This window comes from Cuculus canorus, chromosome Z (assembly GCF_017976375.1).
Source record: "Cuculus canorus isolate bCucCan1 chromosome Z, bCucCan1.pri, whole genome shotgun sequence".
Classification (NCBI taxonomy): domain Eukaryota; kingdom Metazoa; phylum Chordata; class Aves; order Cuculiformes; family Cuculidae; genus Cuculus; species Cuculus canorus.
The window spans coordinates 76,873,505-76,884,437 of NC_071441.1; the positions used below are offsets into that span (position 1 = coordinate 76,873,505).

At 48.7% G+C, this 10,933-nt stretch overlaps 1 protein-coding gene across 4 annotated transcripts in view; it reads left to right on the forward strand.

Moving 5' to 3' along the window:
• The window catches only part of MAPK4 (mitogen-activated protein kinase 4), a 59,365-nt gene extending 50,035 nt beyond the window's left edge, over window positions 1-9,330 (forward strand). For all 4 annotated transcript variants that reach the window (XM_054054666.1, XM_054054665.1, XM_054054668.1 and 1 more), the window contains 3 exons: window positions 1,418-1,579; window positions 4,344-4,545; window positions 6,931-9,330. In XM_054054666.1, the coding sequence (XP_053910641.1) occupies window positions 1,418-1,579; window positions 4,344-4,545; window positions 6,931-7,618 (1,052 nt within the window). In that variant the 3' untranslated portion in view covers window positions 7,619-9,330. The remainder of the gene's footprint in view (window positions 1-1,417; window positions 1,580-4,343; window positions 4,546-6,930) is intronic.
• The last annotated feature ends 1,603 nt before the right edge of the window (window positions 9,331-10,933 follow it).

Sequence of the window (10,933 nt, forward strand, 5' to 3'; positions counted from 1 at the left end):
TCCTGGACTTGGCACTGCTGAGGCTGCATCTCAAATCTTGGGTTCAGTTTTGGGTCTCTGACTGCAAGAAGGACATTAAAGGCCAGGAGCACGTCCAGGGAAGGGCACGGAGCTGGGGAAGGGTCTGGAGCCCAGAGGTTACAGGAGGCAGCTGAGGGACCTGTTGTTTTTTATCCAGGAGAAAAGGAGGCTTAGGCAGAGGAGGCAGAGATCTTGTCACTGTCCACAAGTGCGTGTAAGGAGGTTGTAGCGAGGTGGGTGTTGGTCTCTTCTCCCAAATGACGGGTGATGGGATGAGAAGGAATGGCCTCAAGTTGCACGAGGAGACATTCAGATTGAACATCAGGAAAAACTTCTTCACAGAAGGGGTTCTCAGGCCCTGGCAGAGGCTGCCCAGGGAGGTGGTGGAGTCCCCGTCCCTGGAGAGGTTTAAAAGATGGGCAGGCAAGGTGCTCAGGGGTCTGATTTAGGTCAGGCACAGTTGAACTTGATGATCTCAAAGGTCTTTTCCAACCTAGGGATTCTATGATTCCATGATTCTATTGTTGGGGTTGTAGCAGCACTTTCTGTCACCATGCACAGAGGAGCTTTGCTTGGTGTAGCACAGCAAGTGGCAGGGAGATGCAGTGATCCTGTCAGGTACTTCCCTTCCTGGCCACAGTCCTGTGAGCTGGGATGGTTCATTTCAGGTTACGAATGAGCCCCTGCGTAGTGTTGATTAAAGACGGCCGTCAGTTTTAAGCTGTTTGAGCCAATATCTGACTCCAGGATGGACTCAGCCAATGGCTAATCACAGAACCATAGAATGTTTGGGTTGGATGCGACCTCAAAGCCCATGCAGTTCCAAACCCCTGCCATGGGCAGGGACACCTCCCACTGGCTCAGGGGCTCCAAGCCCCATCCAACCTGGCCTGAAACACCTCCAGGGATGGGGCAGCCACCACTGCTCTGGGCAACCTGGGCCAGGGCCTCCCCACCCTCACAGGAAAACATTTCTTCCTAAGATCTCACCTCAGTCTCCCCTCCTTCAGCTGAAAACCATTCCCCTCGTCCTATCTCTGCACTTCAATGATTTCAGTCAGGAAGAGTTTTGTAGCCAATTTAAATACACGGGTAGGTTAGTCAGAAGGCTGCACAGCCAGCCTAAGGGGGATTACACCAGGAGGACAAATTGTGTGGCTTAACTCTTTCACCCTTAAAAAGAAGGGACCCATCTGGGAGTCCTATCGCATTTTCCTTAGAGCAAAGAGTGGTGGATAATGCGGGGATGCATCAGTGTGGAGGGGCTGGCAGATGTGGCACTGCAGGGACATTTCTTGTTTTGGAGAGCTAGACAAGCAGGACAGTGGCCAACAATACCAACCCCTGTGATTTAACTACTGGGACTCATCTCACTGCCTGTTTTCTGCCTGTTTAGGGGGTCATGAGCTGGAACAGATGCAGCTTATCCTGGAGACGATCCCTGTTATCCATGAAGAAGACAAAGAAGAGCTGCTCAAAGTGATGCCCATGTTCATCAATAGCACCTGGGAAGTGAGGAAGCCACTGCGCAAGCTGCTCCCCGAAGTGGACAGTGAAGGTACCGTAGTGTCCGTGGCTTCAGAAATGTTCTTCTCTTGGGACTTCCCCCAGCTGCCGTGGTTTTCCGACCTGTTTCCTTCTGGTGTCACAGGAATTGCAACATAAGGCCAAATACCTGAACCCTGGTGAATGAGAGTTCAGATATCTGACAGTCTGCAATGGTCATTCCCACCTGGAGCTCACTGGGCATCTCCATGGGTGTCCTCCCAAGTCCTGCTGGCCATCCCACCAGGGATGGTGTGGGCTGCAGGGCAGCATCCTGATGCAGAAGTGTTCTTGCAGGTAGCTCGTGGAGAAATAAGGGTGAAACAGTCTTAAAGAGTGCACCTTCAGAGGACATCCCATTTTTGCCAGACTTGCTTCCCTCCCTTCCTGTTCCTTTCCTTAAGCTGTGAGTAAGGGTTCAGCCCAGAAGTTTTCGTTTTCTTGCTGTGCTTTTTTGAATGGGCACAGTTGTGTAGTACAAGAAAATAAATGTTTTACCCCACAGATCATAAGATAATAGAATCATGGAATAGTTTGGGTTGGAAGGGACCTCAAAGCCTATCTGGTTCCAATGCCCTGCCACAGGTAGAGACACCTCCCACTGGATCAGATTGATCCAAGCCCCATCCAACCTGGCCTTGAACCCCTCCAGGGATGGGGCAGCCACCACTGCTCTGGGCAACCTGGGCCAGGGCCTCCCCACCCTCACAGCAAAACATTTCTCCCTAAGAGAATCTCCCCTCAATCTCCCCTCTTTGAGCTGAAAACCATTCCCCCTTGTCCTGTCCCTAATCCAGAGCCCCTCCCCAGCTTTCCTGGAGCCCCTTTCAGTCCTGGAAGCTGCTCTAAGATCTCCCCACAGCCTTCTCCTGGCAGAACAACCCCAGCTCTCTTGGTCTGTCCTCATACAGGAGGTGCTCCAGCCCTTGAATCATCTTCATGGCCTCCTCTGGACTTGCTCTAACAGCCGCATGTCCTTCCAAATGCCTGAACTCTGTGAGATGGTTGCTACAGGCAGAAACGAGACCTCCAAGTTCTGGACATCACTCATGTTGGGCTGTCACGGCCTGCAATGCTCAAATACTGCTTCAGCCACTTCACTCCTTTGAGTGGAGCTTAAAAAACCCCAGGAGTGTGTTGTGGCAAGGAGGCTGCAATCCACTGGCTTTGGGATCTGAACTTTTCCATTTTGCAGGCAGTGGGGGCTTGCAGAGCGGCAGTCAGAGTTGAGCCATGTGCACCAACCCTCTTCAGAGCCTTTTCCAAGACTTAAACTACATCTGCTGGCTTTTGGGAAGAAGTCAACACTTCTTCCTTATAAGAAAACTGCTATACGGGCTTGGCAATGCGATACCCATTGTCCTGAGTTACCCGGGGACCACGTCAGCCTCCGGCAAGCAGGAATGAATTTATTCCCCGTCGTTACTGTGGGAAGAAAGGTCACCTGCACCCCGTACATAATTCATCGACATTTTCCTGCCTCTCTGACCTGTAATATATCATAATACATAACTCCTAATACATCATCCCACTGTGCTTCTTGCCTGCAGTCAGTGACCTTATGAAGCTATTGATTCCCTCCTACTTAATTAGTCCAAGGAATGAAATAATCTCATGGGAGACAAACGGATATTGGTTATAGTTGGAGCACTGAGGTGACAGGTGTGGCTTGCCCTTTCTCCTGAGGGATTTTGCCAGTAAAGAAACCGTCCCATTCACACAATTAGATCTTTAATGAGGATAACCACAATGAGGATGGTGAGGCCCTGGCCCAGGTTGCCCAGAGCAGCGGTGGCTGCCCCATCCCTGGAGGTGTCCAAAGCCAGGTTGGATGGGGCTTGGAGCCCCTGATCCAGCGGGAGGTGTCCCTGCCCATGGCAGGAGGGTTGGAACTGTATGCGCTTTGATATCCCTTCCAACCCAAACCATTCCATGATTCCATGATTTCAGAAGGTACAAGGCAAAAGTGGTAGTTGAAGAAAAGCTTCGTTCCTCTTCACATTATCTGAACTCTAAGGGGCTCTTCTATGCACCAAGAATCAATGGAATAAGCAACATCTTTGATGATAGGATGTGATCTTTTCACACAGCCCCGTTAGAAGGAGTCATCAAAGAAGTCACAACAAACCCCATGCGTTTAGAGTTATTTCTAGTCACTGTAATTGCACTTAATTTTCTCCTTCATCATTGTAGAAAGAGTTTGTGCTCCATAGTCTTCCTGAAGTAATTCTAGGCACTCAGAATTCTTTAAATATTAATAGACAAAGTAATTGCATAGTGTTGGTCATGCCAAAGACTTTTAAAAATGGCACTTTAAATCTAATCCCCCTTCAGCTCACATAAAGACGTGAAATCAGTTGTCTGGAATGCAGTGTGCTTGTTGAATCGATCTGGGAGCATGAAATAATAACCTGACACTGTCCTAAGGTCTTTTTAGGGCACGAAAAAGTGTTCTTAGTGTTCTGGCCTGGGATAAAATGTCTAAATACTGTCCTGTGGAGGTATGATGCTCTCGCTGTCATCCCTTCCCCTTGCTAGACGAGGTGATGCCTGCATGATGTAGGACTGCTCCTCTGCAAGCACACAGCTCCCACGGGAGGTAGGATGGATGTAGCAAGGCCAGAAGGGCCCCTTTTAAATGCACATGGGATGAGACCTGTAATTTCTTCCTTGCTTTGAGGGGATTTGTTATGGGGGTAATTCACAAGGCTCATCCTGAAATGGAAGCTGTTATTGCTTTTGAGGAATTATTGAGCTTGTTCCTCTCTGCTTCACAGCTATTGATTTCCTGGAGAAAATACTGACGTTTAACCCTATGGATCGATTGACGGCAGAGATGGGTCTGCAGCACCCTTACATGAGTCAGTATTCCTGCCCCGAGGATGAGCCGGTGTCGCAGCACCCATTCCGGATTGAAGATGAGATTGATGATATCTTACTGATGGAAGCCAACCAGAGCCAGATGTCCAACTGGGACAGGTATGGTACCCAGGGCTGGGCTGGAGACCAGTCACCAGCTTAGATTCTTTAGGCAGGGCTTGACCAGTGAGTCTTGGATCTGCTGTTGGTTGGGTTCAGCCACATGTGCTCAGCACCCACAGAGGATCCCTGCTTCTCCCTCTTCTTGCCATATTTTAACTCTGACTCAAGCCTGCTCCTTCCTAAAGCCGATGAGACGTTGATCATTGATTTCCATAGGGAGCAGGTGTGCAGTCTGCACATTGCAGTTACCAGGTGTCTTTCTGCTCTTGCTTTTTTTAACAGCCTGTGTTGTCTTCATTTGAGTTACATTGCTGCCATTCTTCCCTCCACCTTCTGTCCCTAAAATGCAAATTATAAAATAATGTAATTCTTTTACCTTTCAGGGTCTCAGCCTGACTTGGAGCTCCGTATTTATAATTTTTCAAGACACACAAGGCCACAGACCAGTGGTCTTTTTAAATTGTGTTGAATTTTAAATGGTTTGCTGAAAGTTGTGCAGGAAGGTTAGAACAGATCAAAGCCTTGGGTTGAGGTCTCTGGTGTCCGAGATGACAACCCCGGTTACTAGGCCAGTCCCAAATCGGAGCAGGTAGGACAAAATAAGCAGCTCAGAATTAATGAGTTTCCCTGTCCGAAAGAGCTTCTTCCACCTGAGCAGGCTGAGCTGGCTGAGAGTGTCTGCAGTGGTGTTCCTCTCAGCCCATCAATTAAATCTCCTTGCCTTCTTGATCCACTGTATTTCACCAGCATTGGAAAAATAATCCTCAGGAATCCCTTGCCTTTGCTGTTATTAGTCTCTTTGCCTGGGTGAACAAGTGTCAGGATGGAAAGAAAAAAAAAAAGGAGAGCAAAGCTGTGGAAAGGGATTTGGGGCTTCTGCTCGATGGCGAGTTGAATGTGAGCCAGCAGTGCCCTGTCAGCCGTGTCCTGGGGTGCATCTAGCACAGCATCGCCAGACGGGCCAGCAAGGGGATTGTCCTGCTCTGCTCTGCACCTTGAGTACGAGGTGCAGTTTTGGGCACCACAGGATGAAACAGATCTAAAGCTACTGGAGAGTGTCCAGAGGAGGGCGTGGAGCTGGTGAAGGGTTTAGAGGGGAAGCCATGTGAGGAGCAGCTTGATCTCTTCTCACTTGATCTCTTCAGGCTGGAGAGGAGGAGACTGAGGGGAGACCTCATCATGGTCTACATCTTCCTCACAAGGGGAGGAGGAGGAGCAGGTGCTGAGCTCTTCTCTCTGGTGACCAATGACCAGACCCAAGGGAATGGCAGGAAGATGCGCCAGGGGAGGGTTAGGTGGGACATTAGGAAAAGATTCTTCGCCCAGAGGGAGGTGGAGCACTGGAACAGCTCACGGCACCAAGCCTGACAATATTCCAGAAGCATTTGGCCGAAGCCCTCAGAGACACAGTGTGAATGTTGGGGGTGTCCTGTGCAGGGACAGGGACTGGGCTCAGTGATCCTTCATCCTTCCAGCTAAGGTCATTCTGTGATTCTAGGATGGAGGCTGGGGGACACAGGTAAATCAGGGAAAGAGGAAAGCTGGAAGCGTTTCTCAGTGTATCTATCTTCAGTGTTATCCACACAGCTCCAGGATCCCTGCCAGTTACAGTCACCAAAGCAGCAAATCAATTGTTGGAGGTCACCCCTTTATCTCTTGGCTTTTATATCTCGGTGTGACACAAGAAGTTGGGATGAGGGCTGTTGGTCCTTCCACTCACCTGGGGACATCTGCTGTAGGGCAGTTAAGTCTGCAACACAAGCTGAATGTTTTAGAGATGGGAAATGACCTTGCCTGTGTGTCGTGGGACACCCAAAGGGCTGGGACATAGAATCCCAATAACTGGGATAACACACCTTTGAAAGGCAGCTCGGTTAGTGACCAGTAAACCAGATTTCACTTTGAAAATCATGTACAACACTGGATGTTGTCAGCTAATTGCAATCAAGGGAGGTTGAGTGGCTTGAGAAGTTATTGCTTAGCAAGATGACCCTTCAGGGATGCTCTCGGTCCGTGACATCAGAGCAAACTGGTGATATCCAGTCTCGGTGGGGTTTTAACTTCATCTTTTTTACTCTCAGGGCAACAAACAAGAAGCGCTCACACCATGGGCGCTTGTCTCTTGTCTAAGCGACGATTTGATTATTGATACTGTTAATTATGTTTGAATCCCAAGCGGAGGGAAGATGATGAATGGCTAAATGAAGGAGCATATGGTTTGGTTGTTGGGCTTCTATCCCCGCTATTGGCCCTGTCTTAGACTGTTGATAAAACCTCATCCCCCCGCCTTTCTTAACACACAAGAAAAAGGTCTCTACTGTCAATAAGAAAGTTTATAACAAAGCCTCATCTCCATGTCTAACAGCAGTGTGTCTTTCGCAGGTATCACGTAAGCCTCTCCTCTGACTTGGAATGGAGACATGATAAATACCATGATATGGATGAGGTTCAGCGCGACCCCCGGGCAGGGTCTGAATCCGTCGCTGAAGAAGTACAAGTCGACCCACGGAAATACTCACAAAGCAGCTCAGAGAGGCTCTTGGAGCTATCCCACTCATCTATGGACCGAGTATTTGATGCCGATTGTGGGAGATCGTGTGATTACAAAGTGGGATCACCTTCCTACTTGGACAAGTTATTGTGGAGAGACAATAAGCCCCATCATTACTCAGAGCCCAAGCTGATTTTGGATTTATCCCACTGGAAAAGAGCAACCATAACACCTGCAGCTGAGCTATCACTGGAAGAGGAACCATCTAACCTCTTTCTGGAGATTGCTCAGTGGGTGAAGAGCACGCAGGTGGGTCTCGAGTGTCCCACTTCTCTTCCGGAGATTCAGGAACGGAGTCTGCCGGCTTCTCCTCACCATCTCCACCAAGAACCCACAGAGGTGAACAAAGAAACAGACCCTGAGTTTAACTTGGACGTCTTCATCTCCAGAGCACTGAAACTTTGCACAATACCCGAGGATATGCCAGACAACAAGCTCAGTGACATCAATGGGGCCTGCATATCTGAGCACCCCGGTGAGATTGTACAAACAGAGGTGTACCAGAAAGAACGATGGTGAGGAACCCCGCACCGGGAAACCCCGCTGTGTCTCCCCGTTCCTCTCCAATGGTGTGGCCAGTTCCCTGGAGCTGAGTGGCTTCTGTCTGTTATTGAACATCTGTTCTTTACACGACACTGAATGCCTTTTCCTGAAAAGGCAAGCACAAACCACATGCCCCTTTTGATGCCTTAGAAATACCTTTAAGGGAATCAAGAGGTGTGAATGAAATATTGAGTTTCTTACACTGCCTTAACACTCTTGCCTTGCAATCTCTGGGACTTGTTTGAAACTTAAATGTACTTGGGAAAAATGACAGTACATGATAAGTTTACAAATAGAAGGTCAAATCAGCTTCTTTTCCTTTCTTTTTCTATGGCATCTTAAAATGATGAGGACAAAGTCAGTATTTCTGTTATGCAGATTCCCTTCTGGTCTGATGGGTTCTCAAACTGCCAAACTCTGAGCTCCCTTGAGGCACCCGTGTGCGTACAGGTGGTATGGACAGAAGCGACCACGGGCTTCAAGTGTCCATGGTCAGCCAGCAGGGAGTGGAAGTAGAGGTAGAGTTTGGCCATCAAACAGAAAATAACTCTTGGAGAATATTAATGGGGAAGGAATTTCACCTACAAAATGTGGGCCGCTTTATTTTTTTTGGTTGGACAACAATATTTTCACTAAGCGTGTTCTGCTTGTTTGGTTTCTCGCATAAGTTCTCCCTTCCATTGCACGGGGTAGGTCTGAGGTCTCCGAGTGCTTAGGAAGCCCCGTGTCATGATGCACTTCTGTACAACAGTCCGGTGCTGTGAGTCCTGTCTCAGGCAGATCAGCTGAGTCTGGTGGTAAGGAGCTGAGAGCCAGAAATTGGGCGTCTCCTGGTGCCTGGCACCACCAGCTACACGGACTCAGCAAGGGCAACCAGCTCTGCTGATGAAAAAATGAATGAAACTACTACTGTTTTACCTTCCAACAATGACACTGCGAAGAAAACAACAGTTCCTGTGGCATCAGATTCGTAACTGGCCACTGTGCTTCCGGCTTCTTTGGGAGACGCTGGTGTCAGCAGGCAACCGAGCATGGTTTGTAAATAGACACAAACACAACTGATCTACTGTAACTTCTGTTTTCATCCACACTTCTGAGCACCTTAATAATTAATCAGCTAACAAAAGTTTGTATATGGGAGATATGTTCTATACTTATATTTAATCAAACCCGGCATTTTTTTACATGGAGAACCTGTAAATAATGTCATAAAAGCCAGTCTCTGCTTTCTTTGCCATCGTGTCACTGTGCGCTCCAGCATGGTGATGCTGCTTTCATTTGTGAAAGAGAAACTGCTGTATTTAGTTAACTTCCAGGGCTGTATTTAACTATTGCTCCTATGCGAATTATTTCTACCCTTTTAACAAGCAATCTGACATCTAAATGTCTTGAGATATGAAGAGAACTCTTGTGAGATTCACATGGTAACAGCAGCGTTCACTGTATTAACCCCGGTTTCTGTTCTTGGTGGGACCAGGTACGGGTTTGGCTGTGGGAGAGCTCATGCGAGGTGTTGACAAGCCCAAAAACTTGTTGCTATCCTGAAGATCTCTCCTTAGGCTGATTGAAATGCCGTTACTCCAGCTGTTTAGCGGCATGGGGTGAAGGCTGACGGTTGCATGTGTGGGATCTGGTGGAAGTCCTGGCGCAGAGGTGGAGAAGGCATCTGGAAGACAAAGCTTTTGGAGAGGCGTCTGGAAGACAAAGCCTTTGGAGAAGGCATCGGAAGGCAAAGCCCTTGGTGGAGGGATCTGGGAGGCAAAGCTGTTGGGCTCTGGTCCTTGCTTTGAGTGTCTGGATGTCCCCCATGGTCCTTTAGAAAGGGGAAACAAGGAAGAAACAGTGGGTTGGTTTCCAGTGTGTTGCAGATAATTGATATACCTCAACTAAAGCTCAGCACTTTTACTCGCAGTGGGAGGCACTCAACGAAGAAGCGGCTGGCCCTGCCGTGGATCAGATCCGAATCCGGCTCCAGCAGCCCTCAACTCACCACCCACCATTCTGCTCAGCTTCACCCTGCGCCCGGCGGCAACCAGCAAAGGCTGGGAAGGGGATTGCCGGCGCTCGAGTGACTGTGTGCTTGGAGTGGAGGAGGCAGCAGCTGCCGTCATTGTGCCCTGTCACTCCGTGGTGCGGATAACGCCCAGACGCTGATGGGAGATGCACAAAAGCTGCAGCCAGAGGCAGCAACTGACAATTAGATGTTTAGAGCCAAGGGAGCTGAAACCTGAGGGATAAGACCAGCAATGCGAGAGCTGACTTTTATAACTCTCTTCTGCAGCTGTTTGCTGCCGCTGGGTTTAACACAGAGATGCGCTGATGTGAAGTCAGCAGCGATCAAGCCACACCAGCGGACATCGGTCACCACGTCCTCTGAAACTAGAAGCCATTTTCTGTGTGTTGTTACCTTCAGCCTCAACATCTTCACCAGAGGCGTACACAACTATTTATTACATTGTGCCATGAAAGTAGCTTTTCAATGTCATCCTCTAAGGAGGAGTGGGAGCTTGGGGATTACACAGTTAAAGTCTAATATTAACTTCACTAGAAACAAACTGAGCTCATCGACGCTGCTCTGGATTTTCCATCTCAGTTCATGAGCTGTTACTTAATGTTGTTCCTAAACGCTGGCGTCGTGTGCGGCAAAAGGCGGGGAACAAGGGGATGGATGTAATTTCTTACCTGAGTGTGCTCGGCCAATCACAAGCCAGATTTATTTCTCATTTACAACAATAAAATTTAAGGCCTGAGCCTTCCTTGCTTGGCAGTGTGCAACTATCTTGCTTATTTTGAGACCTGGACTTTGCATTACTGAGGCTGCACCTCAAATCCTGGGTTCCTCACTCCAAGAAGGACATTGAGGGGCTGGAGCGTGTCCAGAGAAGGGAATGGAGCTGGGGAAGGGGCTGAGAGCTGGAGCAGAGGAGGCTGAAAGGGAGACCTCATGGCTCTCTGCTACTCCCAGAAAGGAGGTTGTGGTGAGGTGGGTGCTGGTCTCTTCTACCAAGTAACAAGGGACAGGATGAGAGAGAATGGCCTCAAGTTGTTCCAGAGGAGGTTTAGATCGGATATTAGGGAAAATGCCTTCCTTGAAAGAATGGTGAAGCAGTGGCAGAGGTTGTCCAAGGCAGTGGTGAAGAATCTGTCCTTGAAGGGATTAAAAAACAGTCTGGCACTTCAGGACATGGTTTATCAGGCACAGTGGTGTTGGGCTGATGGTTGGACAGAATGGCCTTAGAGGTCTTTTCCAACTTTAATGCTTCCATGATTCTATGATGCAGTCTTTCTGAT